The 20319-nt window shown below is 39.0% G+C and overlaps 1 protein-coding gene and 1 long non-coding RNA gene across 8 annotated transcripts in view; one reads left to right on the top strand and one right to left on the bottom strand.

The window, feature by feature from the left end:
- cadps2 (Ca++-dependent secretion activator 2) overlaps positions 1-20319 on the top strand; it is a 280025-nt gene that overhangs the window by 124020 nt on the left and 135686 nt on the right. For all 7 annotated transcript variants that reach the window (XM_081607676.1, XM_081607675.1, XM_081607679.1 and 4 more), the window contains exon 12: positions 9322-9458. In XM_081607676.1, the coding sequence (XP_081463802.1) occupies positions 9322-9458 (137 nt within the window). The remainder of the gene's footprint in view (positions 1-9321; positions 9459-20319) is intronic.
- The window catches only part of LOC145551906 (uncharacterized), a 133509-nt gene that overhangs the window by 110063 nt on the left and 3127 nt on the right, over positions 1-20319 (bottom strand). The window lies entirely within an intron of this gene.

The following is a 20319-nucleotide window of genomic DNA, read 5'->3' as shown; positions in this document are numbered from 1 at the left end:
TGTTTTTTTCTTTTTTCTGCAGTTCCACGTTAAAGTTTGATGCAGCTCTGCTTTCCTGAATGGACCATCTTCATCTCCACTGCAGCAAACAGGCAGATCTGTTGTATAGATTACTGTACACTAAAAGGTTGCATTGTGCCCTTGTTTATATTTTTAATAGTGTAATTATGTAAAGACAAAATATGTCTGGTGGTCCAGCTCTGATTTACATATCTTGCTAAATTGCTGGTTTGAATATTTCAATACTTTCCTATAACAAAATAGACCTGCAGAAAGAAATTACTAATAAAATATCTTACATATGCATAGTGTTATGCTCTATATGGAGATGTTTGTTAGCTTTGATTGTATATCTCACATGTTTGTAATTTATCATTGTTTATTAAACTCTGAAAGCTGAGAGGCTGTTAATATTCTGTCCTAGAATGAGGTTAGATGGGCCCTTTTTTTCTTTGAGCACCTGCCCCTGTAGTGGCCTCTGCACGGCCCTGCACATTACCATGATTTCAGGTTTCAGGCAAAATCCAACACAGTGGCTTATGATGAACTGTGATTGCAGCCGCTAAATAAACAATCTTATGTTTCATAGGATGGACCAGACAACATGATGCTGATGGTATACAAATTTCACACAGTTGTATAGACATGGGAAATTAAATATCAGCAATGTGTGACACAAAATTGCAAATAGGTCAGCGAGATAATAACCTGAAATGAGGAAAGGAAGTGGCAAACTAAACCTGTAGTCTAAAGCTTTAAATCCACAATTTGGAAAATATGAGCAGTGTGTGTGCGTGCGTGCGTGTGTGTGTGTGTGTGTGTGTGTGTGTGTGTGTGTGTGTGTGTGTGCGTGTGTGTGTGTGTGTGTGTGTGCGTGTGCGTGCGCGTGTGTGTGTGTGTGTGTGCGTGCGCGTGCGTGTGTGTGTGTGTGAGGGGATAACAAACAGCATGAACCAAATTCTTCAACTCTGTCAGGATCAGTGACTTCTTCTCATACTTGAGCCATTACTGCTTCAGAATATTTTTGCCCCAACTACTTCCATGTATATACACACGCATCCACACACACACACACACCTCCCCCTCTTAGAGTTGGATTTGACAGATCATCAACACTCTTCTGCTGTTCGTCCATCAATCAATACTTCCCCTCCTTTTCCCTCTTCTTATCAGCACTAATCTATATCTCTTTGTCTCGTTTTCTTTAGAGTTGCCTCCTTTCGCCCGGCCTTTTCTCTAAATTACATTAAGGATAATCCCATGGATTTGATGGTAACAAATGTAAAATGACCTACATCGGAATTGGATGAAGTGAAACTAGGCCACTTGAATCGAAGGCCAAGTGTACGCAGAAAGTGAGAGAGTCTGAAGAAAAGACTAGAAAAAAAGCAAATGACTTGATTGGAAGTTGATTGTTAAGATTTCACTTTTGCTGCCTTTTTTTTTTTTTTTTTACCATCGGACAAAAGCCACACAGAAATGCGTCTGGGTGGATGAGTGCATGGGGGAATCAGGAGGGGAGACCTTGTGGGCATCTCTACATCCAAACAAAAACAAAATGGCAGTGTTAATAAAAAGCAATCACTAATGCTTTTCCCCGGCACCAGGCCGCAGGCGTTGCAAGCGTGGGCATGGCGCTGGCATTCTTCAGTGACTCATGGTCTTTTGTGGAGCCATGTGTCATACTCACAAACTTCCCATGTCCAAAAGTACTCCCACAATAATGACAGAGTGGGAAGTGTTAGGCTTTTCATTTGCTGGGGCCATTAACAAGAGGGCCTGAAGGACTGGAAACGGACCCAGGTTTGCTGAAGCGGGGATACTATGTGCCTCGCCTGCTGTTTTTTTTTTTTTTACCTCCCTAACATGCTAATGTTAGCATCAAACCCTTGTTATCATCTGCAGTTCCTGGGGATGCCCTATTTAGTCATTCATTCAAGTGTGATTGAAGTATTATTTCTTAAGTCCAAACACAACTTGTGAATATACAGTGAAAACCAGACTGGGCAATGGCAGCATGTTCAGATAACTCTGGAGGAGCTGCAAAAATCCACGGCTCTGGTGAGAATCTGTTGACACAATACATCATCGTGGACTTCTTAGAAAAGTAGGAACAATTAAAGCTGCAAGCAGCATTGGAGGCCCTTGCAGCTCAGCGCTACTCTCGCCTTATGGCAACTGCGGGAGCACCAGCAACACCACCGTCGACCCTCTAGCGCAATGTTTCTCAACCTTTTTTGGGGCAGCACCCCCTAGCCTTTAACCACTATTGTAGAGGATTTGATTTTTATGCTTGTTTCTGTATTTATCATCAAGATAATTTCCCAGAGAACAAAAATAGCCTGTGAAAATAGACATTTTCACAGGCGTCTAAGAAAAATGCAATGAACATTCAACTTAAAATTGGTAGGCCTGACAGCAACCAAAGTGGAAAAAATATTCTTGTTCTTTGCCATTTTCTAGTTGTTAAATATTCCACAAAATGACCAGATAAAAGATGTAAAACATGCCAGTTTAAACTTTGATCTATTTGATCTATAATGACTGAGCTCTGCAACATTAAAACATGGATAGAACTGTAAACTACATTAATCATAGCTCTTCTTCTCTTCAGTGTTTGTCAGTTTCTGGTGGTGCAGCTCTGTGCTGCCTTCAGGAGAATGGGACATCAGAGTATCATCCATAAAACTTCACCCACATGGCATTTATTGTTCAAACCAGAGCTTTCAGTGGAAAAACAAAAGTACCAGGTCCTTTTAATGCCATACAAATATGAGACAGAAACATGGATTATATCTTTATATAGACCTGACTATTGATTATAGAGAAATAGTTTTACTGGACAGAAATTACAAAGAACAAATCTGGTTCTTAATCAAATCCTAATGAGTCAAATTGAAAGTGTCATGGAGTCATCAGCCTCATGACATTAACACTGATATGAAAAATAATATTGAAGAAATAAATATATCAAATCTAATTAAAAACATAAATAAGTGATCAGTTCTTTACTGTTATGGTCTGTAAGATATATTTATTCTCAGTACTAGATGTGGTCTCAACAAACCCATGACACTTCAACAATATTATTTTACCTTTTATCTGGAAATAGTGTCTGTTTATTCTTGCCATACAGTCTCTGTATTAATTATTGCTCTAAAGGTCTTGCCATACCAGTTTATTCCTCCGTATTTACTTTAGTTTCTTAGTTTATTCTTGCATTTTGTTCTTCATTCATTTCCATATAGTTTAATTTGATTAGTATTATCCTCTCTTGGTTTATTGCTATGTCCACTTTAGTTTCTTTCCTGTTGCTAGATTTATTTTATCATTTATTGACCATCAGTAATCTTCACTCATCACCTGCTGCGCCGCTTAATCGTCATGTTTCACATCATGTGTTGATTTTTCACTGTTCAGCGTCAGATTCTCTGTTTTTATGCCATAATTCACATCTAGTTCGTCGCTCCGTTTTATGTCCCGTTTCTCCTGTTTCAGAGGTTTGCGCAATGTGCGCATCTTTTTTTAATTTTTTTTTTATTAACCCCAAAGGTGCAGGGCGTATCGATGGGGAAAAGGCAGACTGACATAAACCTTTTAAAACAACGGAAACAATTTCTGCATTCTGATTATTGAAATTTTAAAGTGCTGTGTTGTTCTATCACCCCCGTTTCATACCGGACCACTTACAGCTCCGTGTTAATGCTATAAAATGAACGCTCTCTATCGAGGTATCAGCCATGGAGGGATTTCTTTATTTAAATGGGTTCATTTTCAGAGGGATACACAGTGAGGGTATCGTGATTATAGTAATTACATGTTTACAAGAGAGATTTTCTGTTGTCCTTCCATGGAAGCGGGCAGCATTCAGACGCTATTGTGCTCTTTAGAGGTTAACAAGTCATATCAAGTTTGGTGCAAATCAGATGATGCACGTATGATTTAGAGACAACCAAATACAAACAGCAAGGGATTAGAATTTACTATTCAGCCACACCCACATGCTCCTGCCAGCAGCTAGTGTAGAAAGAAGGATTTACCCTCATGTTGTATTTCATTAAATACAGGTTGAAATCTCCATGAACCATAGAGTAAAAGGAAGAAAACCAGTTGAAAAACCGATGACTTCCTGTTGAAAGGAGGCGGACTAAAGTGATGTCACAAATTGGTCATGTGAATGTGATGAGCTCTGGTCTGTGATGACACAAAAAAGTTTGATGCAGTTGGGAGTTTATGTGGGGATGTTTCATGGCGAATGGTCAGATTTGAGGCTTGGCCACACCCACATGCTTTGATGTATGAAAAAGATTTTGATAACTTTTGACCAAGACTGTGCTGACTGATTTTGAAGCCTGAATCTCAAAAGCTGTAGGATGAGTTTCTTCAGATACAACATGTCTAACAGAGAGAAAATAGCAGCTTTGATATAAAATGGTCGACTTCCTTTTGGGTTTTGACCATGACTACTGGAGACTTTTTCTCCTCCTGTCAAGATGTACAATGACAATTTCATAATTGTCAGTCAAAGCAAGGCGTGGGGCTGATTTATTAAATGTTCTAGGGGGTATAAATAGTGTCTCCAAGCAACGTTATGAAACATGATATACATCCTCAGTGTCTGAGGAGGCAAACCAAAGAGACAGTGATATTTTGTCTCTCTAAACTCAATCTACCAAGGCTATCTCATGAGAATGAAGAGTGGTTATAAGCACCAATTACAGAAGAGGAGATTAGGAAGGCAATCTCATGGATGAAGGTAGGGAAATCCCTCGGTTGTGACGGTATTCTGTCAGAATGTATATATAGACATTCCAGTATTACAAAAGGTGTATCAAGAGATTTTTGAGAGCGGACAGCTGCCTCCTACTTTTAATGAAGCTCTGATATCATTAATTCCAAAAAAGATAGAGATAGTACAGACCCCAAAAATTATTGGAAAATTAGTTTATTAAATATGGACTGTAAAATACTAAGACCTATGTCCTTCCCAATATTATTCATCAGAATAAGCTTTATGAAAAACAATTCCTCCTCTGATAACATTAGAAAACTGTTGCACATGATATGACTGAGTCAGTCAAAGGAGGAGCAAGTCACTGCCATCTCATTAGATGAGGAGAAAGCGTTTGATAAAGTAGAATGGGGCTTTCTCTTCTCAACTTTTTCAAATTTTGGATTTGGACCAATTTTTACTAAATGAGTCAAAATACTGTATAAAGAACCAAAGGCTGCAGTCATAAGTAATGGCATTATCTCACCTTTTTTTAATTTATCACGTGGCACCCATCAGGGTTGTTCTCTGAGCCCTTTGTTATTCATTATCTTCATTGAAATTTTGGCAGTGAGCATAAGGATAAAGAAGGATAAATAGGGATATTATGCAGACAACAAGAACACAAACTGCTTTTATATGTGGACAATATATTAGCACTTATAACTCAACTTACATCCTTGCCGCATTTAATGGACACTATACAGTTTTATTCAAAGGTCTCAGAGTACTCAATAAATTGCATTAAATCTGAAGCCGTGCCATTATCCTCTATATGTCATTCACACATGGTCAAAGATTTTAAATTCAAGTGATATTTCATGACCTGAAGGCATGAAATATCTTGGGGTTAGACTCAGTAGGGATTTGGAAGCGTTACCTTCACTAAATTTTAACCCGGTGCTTTCAAAAATTAAAACAAACTTTGAAAAGTGGGACAAGATAAAACCAACACTGTGGGGTTAGATTAATAACCTGAGTGAAGTTGGTCCCCTCACCTTCTTCAAATCAGACAAAATGGATGTCAGTCAACTTGACTACACTTGGGCTGGTTTGTGCAGCAAAATGTTTTGTTTGTGAATGATAGAAGTACGAACACAAGTTTTTGTTGCACAAAACAGCACAAACATTTGACACCAATTTTGTTTGATTTCATAAAAGTGGGGTGGGGGAATTTGACCTTTGACCTTTAACCATTTAGTAATACCTTCAAAGCCAAAGCGGCACAAATGAACATGTTTGTGCTGCACAAACCAGCACAAACATAGTCGAGTTTACTGGCACCCCTCTTGTCTGATTTGAAGAAGGTACAGGAGCTGGTTGACCTTTCATGACCTCTAGAAACATTTCTTATGTCTTTAAAATGATAGTGGCATTAACAAACATTTTTGCTGCACAATCATAGCACAATTGTTTAATAAAAAATTTGCTTGATTTCACTTTTGTGAAATCAAGCAAATTGACCTTTTGGCTTATATTAATATCTTCAAAGCCAAAGTAGCACAAGTGTAGCACAAATGTTTAACACCAATTTTGTCTGATGTGAAGAAGGTAGGGGTGCCTACTTTACTCAGGTAGATTTCTATCATAAAAATGTTTACTGCCCCTCAGTTTAGCTATGTGCTTATGATGCTTCCCATTATAATTCCACTCAATATTTTTAAAAGGTATGAAAATTTGATTTAATGTTTCTTGTGGGGAAGTAAAAGAGTCAGAATAAAAGTAGAAAAATTGTATGCTCCTAAGGAAAAGAGTGGTGTAGAACTTCTCGATACTAAGCACTATTGCTTGTCATTTGAGATGGCTAAATTAATTAAACATTGGGAAGGTGCTGGATGTGTGCTTGTAATCCAGCACTACTTTCAAAGTGAGAACGAGCAGGAGTGGTTAAATACTGACACCTGCTCAAATGGTGATATTTATTCACCATTTCACCAAAACACAAATTATCTCAAAAGATTGAAACAACAAGCCCATTCTATGTTCATTCTGGTGAAGTTTGGTCAAAGGTACACAAACTGTTAATGCTTTCACATCAGGTAGAGAAATACGTGTCTTTCTAGAATAACCCTGCCATATGTATTGGCAAAACACCTGTGTTTTGCAGTAGCATTTACGTGGTATATGCACCATTGGTGATTTGTATAAAGACGGACAATTCATGTCCTACAATGAACTAACTCACACATTTGATTTGGAAGGTAAAGGAAATTTTGTAAAATATCTACAAATGAGACATTGTGTTACCTCAAAATGTAAAAACACTGTAGAAAATGACATATTGAACTATATTAGGATGCCATGTGATCGACACACCAGCCTTTTCTGTTTATGTTCCTGTTTGTGCTAATATTCAGAAAATTAAGAAAATTTTCATTACAAAAAAAAATCATCTAGGGGGTGCCGTGGAGGAATTAAGCCATGTGGGCATTGGGGGGAAACTACCCTTTCCCCTGGATCCCTCAGAGTGGTCGACTTTCTGTTATTCCTATCTTGATTTGATGCAGTAGGGGCTCCCGCACTTCCCATATCTGTGTTCTCTGTACCCCGCACTTGTTAACATGTTGTAATGTGCTTCTCTGAGCCCCCTGTAAAAGCAACATGAGCACTAAGGTTCGTGCGCCAGTTTTTACCCCTGTGCAGAGCAGGTGTGACTTAGAATCATGGCAGCAATGGCAAATAACTTTGCATAGTTTTTTTCTTCCCCAAACTAACAGAGTGAGTCAAGTAATGCTGTTGGATGCAGATAATGTTAGCTAAAATGATGACTAGCATCTGTCAATATAAGCTTGTTAACAAGATTAGACTACTGATTTTGTTAGTCTCTGTTGAAAAGTGGGTAGCACTGGTTACATTTCCTTGAGTCACTTGTTTGGGGAACATTTATCTATATGAGTAGTTTTACTGCTCTGTACTTTTTTCTTGTACCTGAGTAATATTATTGCTACTCTTGAACATACATGTTATATTTGTACATCTGTGGTCTGTGTTAAAATGTTACTATTTATGGGGCCCTGAAGGCCCCATAAATGCCAAACTCAAACACCAAATATGACATGAAAGCTGTGCATTATTTCCTTATTTCTCACAATTCTTTGCTTTATTGGCCTCATCCCATAAAAACATATTGTAGTTTGCATCTGGAACATGCCTAAGTGTTCAAGGGACAGGAACACTGACACACTAGATTTCCCAAGTACAGACAGAAAATGTGATTATTTTGTGTTTTCTGTCGTTCTGTCCATAACTGTCAAGTCTCCTGTTTTGTCCAGGAATCTACAACGTTTTACCACCCTTTCCCGCCGTACTTATGTAATTATTATTCTACCATAAATATCCCAGATTGTGCCGCCTGCTCTCACCTTAGTTGCTCTCCCAGGTCGTATGGTATGATATACAATTCCCCCACTGCTCTAACATTAGTCCCCCGGTCCTATTACGTTTCACTGTTTTAACCATGGATTCAAGAAGTGTATGATTGAATCTTTTATTTAGTTGAATTAAACAAATCTTACATGAGGTCAAACATTTTCCTAAATTAGAATTAAACTTTTGTTTCCCCTCAGGACACAAGTTTTTACATTAATTAAATATCTTAAATATGCATTTAATAGAGCCAAACTGTAAAACCCAACAGTGCAAACTGTTCCTTCAATAAATTCTACCTTTATTTTACTCAAATACAAAACCAAAGTCAAATTACATTTCAACTAAGTCCTTTTCCCATGAAATGCTGCGTTTGTTCGATTGTGTCTGCCTTCCTCAGCTCTGTTGCAAAATCATCTATATGGTTGGTGGATTCTTTATATTACCTGAGTTCAGGGTGCTGCTGATTGGACCAGATTTCTTTCACCTGCTAAGAAGTGCTGCAGAGTAGCGCACAAATATGTGTGTTTATGCACTCATATCTGCACCCATGAGCAGATCTGTGCAACATTTGACAGAAGACGTTGGGGGATTATGTGCTGTTATTGACAGAGAAAAATGTTTCTGTATTACCTTAGCTACTTGTGACTAAGTTACAAAAAATAGTAATAGTTATAATGGTTTCCTTATAGTGAAGAGTGTGCTTAATGTGCATTTCCTCAGGTAGAGAGTAAAATGATCCTGGGTTTAATGGGGGCAAGAGAGTTGGTATAATGAACAAAATCCTCAGGTGTATAAATAGTGTCAGGATTAGGCAAGTTAGATCTATCACAGCCTGTTGAAATATGCTGATTACACAATAACAAGTCTGGAAGTAGCTTCCGCCTCATTCCTGTCTAAGCTTAACTTATTCACAAAATCAGTATAGAACAATTCTACTGAAACATCTGTGTGAATGAGCAGGGCGAGCTTTAAGCCTCTACCTAGAGGTCAAAGTTAACACCCAAAATTACAAATAGCAGCTGCTAAACAGTTTTGAAGCATCATGTTTGAACTGAAACTGGACCCACTTTTGGGATGGTTTTCTTTGTAACTGTGCTGTTTAAAATGTAAAAACCTAAAGTACTATAGTTGTTGAACAAAGTGAAGATGCTATTCTGACCTGTTTTGTGTTTGCTTTTCAGGTCTGGATCCCTGTCAGCGTCAGGGCTTGGAGGATTTAATTTCTGCAGCTCCAGGTTGCTTTGACCATGCAGCTCTGTTCTCCATTTTACAGAAACACACTCTGCAGCACCGCATGAATGACTCCTTCTCCTGCCTGGTATGTTACCTCGAACCTGTTCTTAGGTCACTGGTTCCAATCCCTGGTCGTCAGGTACACCAGCCCTGCATATTTTAGGTGTCTTTTTGCTTCTGCACCTGAGGAGGCCATGCAATCATTTGAATGAGGTGTGCTGGAACAGAGACATCTAAAACATGGGTTCCCTGCATGTTGGGAATCACTGCTCTTAATGACAATGTGATATTAGAAGAGGCTCAAAATATTTCACAGAGGGCAGCAGTCAGTTTCACTGGGCGACTGCAGGTACTAAGTACACTTGATTAATGTCAAACATCTGCTGAGTGATTTAGACAATTTACATGACCAATAAATACTCATTTGAAGTAGAAAATAAATTATACAATCTGACCTTTGGACAAGACATTTAAGTAACTGAAATTCTATTTAGACTTAAACAGACGTGCTCAAATTTAAATTTCGTAGCTAAATCATTTTGGATCTATGAAGTGGACATTTTATGCAAAACAAACTAGATTACTAAAATACTTCTCTTCTTTGTAAATGGATAAAATCATTTTATTTACAAAACAAAACCAAACTGCAAATAAAGAATGTGGCAGATTCATTTTGGATGCAATATGAGACACATGCAGACTAGTGATTCAACTGGAAAAGCTTGCTTCAAGGTCTGTAAAAAACACTTAAATCTTGTAAATTCAAATTTACAAGAACAAACATGCTCCACACATGTAACTTGATCCCCTCCTCTAAGTTGCTCCAGTTGATGCCTGGTACAGTACTAATCATCCAAATACTAGCAAATTGGACTGTATTTATTTGTTGTTGATTAGCCTATTTTGTCAGTGAGCATACAGCCATTTAGTAGTTCACAATTTACAGTAGCATCATGATAAATTGTCACAGAGTTGATTTATTTCATTAATTAGTGACTCTCTAATATCATAAACATTACCTTTGCTCCACACAGAGGGATAATCAAATGAATGAAGGACTTCCTCAGTATGCAGTAAAACTCCATGCAGTAAAAAGTACACATGCATGTGCAGTACTATTAGTAATTAGTACTAATCACTAATAGTACTGCACACAGAGGACCTGTCAGTTCAGCATACGCGACAAGATTCAACAAAAAAAGTCAATACATTTTTTTATGATAACTGAATGGATATACATCCATTGCCATGGTTTCAAAGTGTATTTAAATCAGGGTCTAGATCAGGGGTGTCAAACTCCAGTCCTCTGCTGTCCTGCAGTTTTTAGATGTGCCACAGGTACAAAACACTGGAATGAAATGACTTAATTACCTTCTTCTTGTGTAGATAACTTCTCCAGAGTCCTGCTAATCACCTAATTCTTCTAGTCAGGTGGTGCAGCAGAGGCACATCTAAAGGTTAGCAGGACTCTGGAGAAACTGACTGCACTTAGGCGTTGATTCAGCTATTGGATTCAAGTGTGTTGGACCATGGAGACATCTAAGAGTTGCAGGACACCGGCCCTCCAGGACCAAGTTTGCCCACCCCTGCCCTAAACTTTAGCCCTCTTCACAAAATCTCAGTTGGAGATTGGTTTGGACTGGCCCCGTTTTTTAAACTGGTTCAGTCCAAACCAATAATACTACGTCCAGTAAGAAGAAACATGCGTGTCTAACTGAAAGATTGTCTTTAACCTACTGTAAATCTGCCAGGGGGGGGAATAATTCTGGGATTAGTGGTAAATATTTTCTTTCTGCAGGATTCAAACAGTAAAGAGTTTCCGCAGCAGGGGAATACAGATCTATTCATAAATTAGAATGCCATTGACATTTGTATTTATTGTGGTAACTCCATCACTCAGTGACGCATATTATGTAGATTAATTGCACACAGACTGTTTCAAGCCTTTTTTTCTTTTAGGATCACCTTCTGCTTCCAGCTAACAAAAACACAACATCAAAGATTTGAATATTGCATCAGACCAATAAAAAAAGAAAAATTAACAATATTTCAGTTGTTTCATTGTTGAAACTGCCAATGTAAACCAGATGCAACTTTGTTACCTGTATAGAAATAGATGAAAACCTTGTTTCCTTATGCTGGTTTGACTTTCTGCTGTCTAGGTCTTATTGCTATTGTTGCTTCTATCCTCCCAACACTAAATTTATATGGCTGATTCAATGTCTGCATGATAGCTAATCATGAAGGGGAAGAGAAATTAAATTTTCATTTGGAGATAACTAGAGCTGGTCATTTAAAATCATTTTTACATTTGCCACCCATTTCTTGTAGGAGCTTAATGCTGAAGGGGAAGAGAAATTCCTGCTGAGGCTAAAACACATCAGAAAACATTTTGAAGAGACATAAAAGCTTTCAGTCTGTGTGTGTGTGTGTGTGTGTGTGTGTGTGTGTGTGTGTGTGCTGGTTTATTAAACCGTGGGGGGTCTCTCACACTGATTAAAGAGTTAAATGTTCTAATCAATACTTTCCAAATAGAAACACGGCCCAACTGCCGTGCCGACTCACTGGAGACATGGGGGGGGACTAATTCTAGATGAGAGTTTGGAAGGAGAGAATAAACTGAAGGCTTTTGTGTTGTGTGTAACTTAGCAGACCATGAGCCATGAACATCCCAGGCTGTCTGGATATGAGCCATGTTCAGCGTTATGTAAGGATCTTCCTCAAATTACTTCAGTGTTGCACACACAAAGCTGAGATGTGTGTTTTTAGCCAGTCGGTCTGTTCTAATCCAGGGATGGTTGACTTTACATCCAATCGCTCACAGCTGTCAGACATTTTTAGATGAGCCGACTTTATTTTCTGTTTTCTCTGTCATTTGAACAAATAAACTAAAATGTGGGGAAACGTTAAACCAGGGACTCTGACCAGAAGTTGGCAGTTTATGTGGATACATGTCAGATTCAGATTTTGTCTTTTGCTTTTCTCACGTCTAAATAAGTCAAGTCAAAGTTTATTTATATAGCACATTTACAACAGCCTCAGCTGACCAAAGTGCTTCACAACAAACATCACAAGTAGATAAATGACAAAATAGAAATTAGATTAAGTTTAGTAAAACTAATAAGACAAATATAAAATTGGCAGAGATGTCAATTCAAAAGTTAATAGCATGAATAAAAACCAAACAGTTTTAAAGTTTAGCTGCAGTGATTATCTTCCATCATTTACATTTTTCTCTTGAACTGGTCTTGAAGGCCAGGGAGAATAAATGAGTTTTCAGGCTGGACTTAAACTGACCTGCTGATTGAGAAAGCTTAACAGACAGAGGCAGACTGTTCCACAGCCTGGATGCCGCCACAGAGAAGACTTTGTCCCCTCTAGTTTTTAGCCCAGTTTCAGGGACAGACTATAAAAGCTGGTCAGTTGACCTTAGGGCTTTGGGTGGAGTGTAGGGCTGCAAGAACTCACTTAAGTAAGAAGGGCCCATGGAGTTTAAACACTTAAAAACAAATAAAACCCTACATTTTATCCTAAAAGCAACAGGGAGCGAAGGACATGCAAAACTGGGATAATGGATTCACGCCTACTTGTTTTGGTCAGCAGACGAGCTGCAGCATTTTGTATGCTCTTCGATTGCTGCAGGGAGCTCTGGTCCAACCCTAAGTACAAAGAGTTATAATAATCTAAATGGCAGAGGAAGATAACACTTTATCTTAGCAAGGGTCCTCAGCTGGACGAAACTGGCTTTGATAACAATGCTAATATGCTAATCAAATTTAAACATAGGATCAACAATCACACCCAGATTTTTCACGAATGGATGACAAAAGGAAGGCAAGGGACCGACAACACTGTCATGTCCAAGCAGGGGATTGCATTGACTAAACACTGAAATCTCAGTTTTTTTCCTTATGTAGGTTAAGAAAATTTGCTCTTATCAATGCCTGTACACCCTGAAGACAATCCTGTAGCATATGTACAGCAGACTGGCTGTCATTTGTAGTTACAGATAGATTTGAATGTCATCTGCAAATCAATGAAAGGATACTTTGTGCTTTTTAAAAATACAACCCAGAGGCAGCAGATACAAAGCAAAAAGAACAGGCACTTATTACGACCCCTGGGGAGCCCTGTACTTCAAAGAAGAAACAGAGGAAGAATGTTGATTTACAGAAAACTTTCTGTTTGAAAGATAGGACTGGTGTCATGAGTTACGGTTTTGAATAGTGAGGATGGACCCAGGATGAGGCGCAATAAAGGTATTTAATGAAAAAGCGATTCACAAAATCCAGGCAGCAAAGGTGAGCAATGGCAATGATTCTCACACTGTAGCAACTGGCATAGACATCAGACTAATGACAATTAACAAGGACCCAGGTGGGTATAAATACACAGGGAAGGTAATCAGGGGAAACAGGACACAGCTGGGATCAATCAAGGGTATACAAGACAAGACAGGAACTAAATTGATACAGAAAAACTAAATCCTCACAACTCATACTCCAATCTGGAAGGTGGTGGTAATGCACCTATAAGTTGTCAACTGCCATAAAAAGGCAAGAAGAAGAAGAAATCCTCACAACCAGAACCAGGTTAGTGCTGTACCTCAAATACCAACAAGTGACTTCAAACGGGTCAAAAGAAAGCTGTGATCCACAGCGAAGTGATGGGCAAATGAAGCCTCATGAAGCAGTGAACCTTTCCAGCCCTTTGCTTTGCAAAAAGGTTCATTACTCGATGCTTCATTCATGACTCACTAGTGACATCTGCTGGTGAAACTAACAGCCTTGTCACTCAGTTGGATCATACTTCCAAAAATTACTAAATGCAATATTGTCACAAAGTTTTCATTAAACTCATGTTCAGTAACAGGAGAATCAACGAAACCATATTTAATTGTCATATGTTTTAATTATTAAAATGATTTGTAGCCAATCTAATCCTGGTTTATGTTGAACGTCAGTGGTTGTGTTGGGTTTCCTTTTATGTCAGATTTGACAATAAAGACATTTGATGTTTTAGTGTCTTGGGAGTGCAGTGCCTGCTGGGGGATTCACTTTTTCTTGAATTTCTAATTGGCTCTGATCCCTTATATTTGGCTAGTTGTTGAATTTTAGTTCTGCAACAGGATTAAATCAGTTTCTTCTGTGAAACACTGATATATCTTTGCTGATCAGACTACAAATAATAGTGGAATTTTGCAGAAGGTGAGAAATTGGGAGGTGGAGGCTTAATTATTGTCTAAGAAGAATTTTATTGTGAAAATAATCTCAAAGTATTCCCAGATGTCAGAGATTTTCCTCTTGCTGGCTCCATTTCAGACAATCAAATTTACTTGTGTAGCACATTTCAGCAACAATGCAGTCCAAAGAGATTTACGTCATAAAATCACAAAAATATAATTATTAAAAAACAACATAATCTACAATTGAGAAAAGCAACAACCCATGATGCAGCACGGCTCATAGCGCTTTTATTTTGAAAACCCACACGCAAAAGGAAGCAGTCACGTGACCCATGCAACGCGAGGCATCGTTTGTTGCCAGTCACGTGGTTTTCAGCAAGACGACACAAGCCTCGAAGCAGGGCTTCATCGGACACGCCCCCTTTTTACTCGGTACAAGCCTGGATTCAGATGGTCCATCAGTACCACAGCGTCAGAAGCAGCCAGATTCTGCACATTTAGATAGAAAGTATTCTTGGTGATAAGTATCAGCTGTTCTGAAAGATCATGTGCTACTGAGTAGAAAACATTGAAACTCCAAACGTACAAATTCTCTGACATGGCCTACAAACAGTTCACACTGATTCCATTTGACAAAAAACTTGGGACTTTGTCCCTCAAAGTTGCTCAGTCTACTGAAGAAAATTACTGACATTTGATTAATAAAGACTCCCGGCCCACTAAGGGACAAGGATGTACAGAAAATGGATGGGTGGATGGATAGATTCATTCATAAAGAACATCATGGTTCATTGATAAAATACAGATCTTATAGAATTCATGCTAGCACAATAAACAACTCACCTCCAAACATTAACACAATTCAACAGGCTTCCTTTGTTTTGATGTCTTTATTAATGGATTAAATTATTATTTTTTCAATAGATTTCAAGCAATTTTAGACCATATTATAACACAAATTTGTCTGCTTGGAATTCCTACAAATGAAAAGATCTGAATAAATATTGTCCATGAGCGCGATTTGTGTTTTTATCTGTTGTCGTAGAAACAGTGAGTACAGAAAGTATGCAGACCTCTTTACATTTTACACTCTTTGTGTCATTGTAATTTCTGCAACACTTGAGATTCCTAAATACCTTTTAACCTTTTAGCTTGTCATGTATTAAAGTAAAGTTTGGCGTATTAAAGGATAATTCTAAAAAACATTTAGTACCATAGAAATACAATATATATATATACTCGTATATATAAATTCCCTTCTCACTCTCCGCGGGTGGTCTCTCTGCCTCTCTCTCTCTCTCTCTCTCTCTGCCTCTCTCTCTCTCTCTCTCTCTCTCTCTCTCTCTCTCTCTCTCTCTCTCTCTCTCTCTCTCTCTCTCTCTCACCCTCAGGTCCTCTACCAGAGACCTGGGAGCTTGTGGGTTCTGCACAGTATCTTGGCTGTGTTGGCTGTGCCTGTATATATTTTAAAAGCATAAACCAAGAGCTCATTGTCTATTTCAATCATTTCTATAAATGTTAAAGCTTTGCCTCTGTTGATGAGAACACAGCATGCATAACGGTCTGGGTTAATACTGCTTTTAGGAGGTTCATTTGGAATCCAGTAAAGAGTATGTGTTGCAGATATGTTCAAACTGTAAGGCCTTGTTAGTAAAAGCATGTTCTTAAAAAACTGTTGACAAAGGTTTCCTCTGAACACCAACTTTGATGCTGAGGAGTCATGCTGTCTTGTCTTGCATTTCAAGTCAACGAGATGTTCAGCAGAGTGACATCTGGGCCTCTTTGGTTTGTCTGCCTACCTCACAAGGACTCCTTCCAGCACTGCAATTAGACCGCTCCATTCACACTGTCCAGCCAGCTCTTCATTGCTCAGTCTTTTGTGAACACTGCAGGGTTTTTTGTTCCAACTTGAGCCCCTTTTCACTGAGCACTCTTACAAAAGGCCTGGGCCTAGGCGTGGGAGACATCTGTTGAGAAGTGCCTTGGATTCATGTCTCAGACCAGGTCATATTTTATTGAAAATGAGCTGAACCCAATGACAACAATGGTAATTAGGCCGAAGTTTGGGATGTCGCTGGAGTTCACGCTGCTGCCAAACTCCTCCTGAGGGGGAGGAGGTTAAATCTGGCCAGTGAATGTGCTGTGAGCCCAGACAGATCCAGTCCAAACCTAGAGTCATGTCTCTACATCTTTCTGCTCTGTACACTCTTTTGGCTTAACTGGACGACCAGAATGGAGTTGTTCACACAATCAGGATCTTTTTTAGATAAAACTTAGCATGTACAGACTCTTTAGACCGACGCAGGTCTCTCAAATGAATTTGGTCTTGAATTGAAATTAGTTTAAAAACATCCATCCATCCATCTTCTTTACACCCTTGTCCCTCAGTGGGGTCAGGAGGGTTGCTGGTGCCCATCTCCAGCTAACGTTCCGGGCGAGAGGCGGGGTCACCCTGGACAGGTCACCAGTCTGTCGCAGGGCAACACAGAGACACACAACCATGCACACACACACTCACACCTAGGGGCAATTTAGACAGACCAATTAACCTGACAGTCATGTTTTTGGACTGTGGGAGGAAACCAGAGTACCCGGAGAAAACCCACCATGCACAGGGAGAACATGGAAACTCCATGCAGAAAGACTGGGACCGGGAATCAAACCCAGAACCTTCTTCCTGCAAGGCAACAGCTCTACCAACTGTGCCACTGTGCAGCCCAGTTTAAAAACATCTCGATGGTAAAAAGAAATAAAACTGAGTGTTTGCAGAAGCTGACTTTGACCATTAGTAGCATGCTGCTGTCCCAATGCTCCGCCCTTCTTAGCCCTCTGGCTGCTGAAGCACAATGAGATTGATCATTGAAGTGGACAGCATCTGAAGACCAATATTTACTCTAATTTGCAAGAATCTGACCTATTTAGCCTCCTGTCAACCTATAAATTTACAGCCTCAGCTCATATTCTGTCCCAGACTATTGCTGAGCTTCTGAGAGACCAGGACGCAGGTTCATGCAGTTTTAGTGTGCTGAAGCAGAAACCTACCTTCTTAATTTTGTCTTAACAGATCCTGAAATAAATAGCCAAGTCTATGCATCCACATGAGTTAAGCCCCCGTTTTGTTCGAATCTCAAGCCCATTTCAGTGATTTAGGTAAATGTCTACTCATCAGAATACTGCTAAAGTTGGGACTAGATGGCTCCAGTCACATTCAGCCATCACATGCATGTGAAACACACAGATTCATCTACTGTGCTTTGATAAACAACCTGTATCTTGTTTCTATTTGACTTGTACTTTACTAGTACTAATATTCAGTTTTTACAGTAAATTAAACTCAGTTTATTATTCAAAGTAGCTTAAAAATTTCTAAGAAAACCCAGCTGAGCATGAAGTCATTGACTTGCAGCATTCACTCCTCCTTGACCAGCACATAGTGACAATCGCTCGCGTAGCGTCGTTGACTTTACAACAATCTCTCATGCTGAGCAAGGCACAAACTTTCAGCAGAAATTTATAGGTTCTGCTGGAAGAAACCTCCAGCAGAACCACAGCCTGGATCAGTAGAAGTGGCCATATGCCACAACTGACTGGGAGTTTGAGAAGATAGAGCAGAATGTACAAGAAGGAACAGATAAACTGATGTAGGATTACTTTTGATGTTCATCAACGTAAAAAGATAATAGCAGGAGCGAGAGAACAATTAGTTGATGGCAGCATTGTGTCAGCTCATCCTCCAGGAAGAAATCGTGCCGTCAATCCAGGTGGATGTCTGAGTCCTGCTAGGTCTCCAGCTGCTCCACCCTGTCAATCCACCTTGTATAACCACGTGTCTGAGTCTGTGTGACGCAAATTTTCATAACCTCAGAGCCTCTGCAGCAAGTTCCCTGGAGACATTTCATTGCTCATCAAGGGCGTAGATCCCATCTCATTATTGGGGGAAAATTTCCTAAGACTAATTTTGGGGGGGTCACCAAAGTTACATTGAAATGTAACGTAAAATGTGGTTTAAAATGTTTTAAACCACATTCAAGCAGCAGGACCAAAAATGATTAGTAATGCACATCAAATGTGTTTTTCTCAGTAAGCAACTTATTGAGAAATAAAGCTAAAACTCAAATGTTGCTTCTATACGAGTTTTGTTCAGTCTGACTGCTACACTTTTACAAAACTTTAAGGTTTTAAATACAAAAGCTTTAATGAGTAACTGCTCTTAATAAAATTCCTCATAAACTCAGATTTATTGAAATGGCTCCCAATACAAGTTATGGCCTATTTAAATTATAACTTAAGTTGCTTCATTTTTAAGCCTTTTTTTAGTTTTGCCATGTCCTGAGTGACAAAGAACCAACAGCTAGATAGAAATAAATATCTGGGGGGTATTTTAACTTAAACGTAACATTTTAAGCACCAGGGTTTATATAGAAAAATATTCAGATTTTATTTTGTGGTTTTAAAGGCTCTACGTTGAAGACAGTGAGAAATAAAGGCATAACTTTCTGTTTTTTCTATCTGTTCTCTCTTCTGTTCTTGGTTCACACACTCTGAGCTGGTCCACTTGCTCAGCCCCTCCTCCCGTTTCAAACTTTTCTAATTAACTAAAAGTTAAAGGGTTAAATATGAATGAGATGTTTGCTACCTTTGACAAGAAAGCTTAAGTCTGAAAGCAGTGTAGCAGTTTTGCTAATGAGGCAGATTATCATGATTCAGTCAAAGTAAGAAAATAACAAACTGCAGTCTGCTCTATATTGTGATGTGTTCAGTGAACGCAAATAAAAGGTGTTCCATGTCTTTTAAGTATTTACTTACTGGAGGTTTTATGTTAGTGCTGCAGAGCCACAGCTAACAGTTAGCTCCTCACTTCAGTGGCTCTGATGAGCCTGTGCCATTCAGGCTGTTGCTCCTCCTTAACTTTGGACTGAACCATTGTTCTAACAATGGTAGGGGGGGCCTAAAATTAATTCTTATTTTTTTCTGAGATAAATGGCAGATTTAGTTTGTTCTTTGTTTCTTTTGCCTTTTCATATTATATTATTTAAATGCAAACATTTCTTTGATGATTTTTCTTTTTTGGGGGGGGGACAATTTTAGACTTTTCCAAGATAGGGGGGGTCCGAACACCCTCCGGGATTTACACCTATGTTGCTCTTGTAAGACTTAGGCCTGTCATGATAACAAATTTTGCTGAGCAATTGTCTAAAAAATTATTGCGATAAACGATAATATTGTAACACTGCGTAGTGATCTAAATCAGTGTCACCATAAAATAGGAGGTCGTGGGTAGAGAAAGAGCAGACACTGAGAGGGAATAGCGTAGCCCCCAAAGAAGAAAAAAACCCTCGAAGAAGAAAGAAACATATCCTCCCAAAGGCACAGCGCCCCCACGCATCCAATGAACATCTCCAGCAAACAACCAATCTCACATGAAACCATATTAATTTAAAAGGAAAAATAAATCATCTTACATACTTCCGCTGTTTGGCAAAAAAGCCAAGGCAATGAACCAGACAAAGCGGTATACCTCGGCAGTGTGTCCCTATTTGGAGGAAACACAGACTGGGATACATCTGTGGGTAATGTGTCTGTGGAGCTACGGTAAGGTTTTAAACGGTCATAGTGAATGACTCTGGTTGCAGCCAGAGGATATTTAACATCCACCAGCTTGTAAAGGAGCCCCTTTTCATCCACAGATACAACCTTATATGGTCCAGTCCAGTTTGGTGAAAGCTTTTGTCGTTGTGTGGTGGGGTCATCTATCCATACC

Source organism: Poecilia reticulata, chromosome 6, assembly GCF_904066995.2.
Source record: "Poecilia reticulata chromosome 6, P_reticulata-male-v2, whole genome shotgun sequence".
NCBI lineage: Eukaryota > Metazoa > Chordata > Actinopteri > Cyprinodontiformes > Poeciliidae > Poecilia > Poecilia reticulata.
This window is presented reverse-complemented; position numbering and strand designations above follow the sequence as displayed.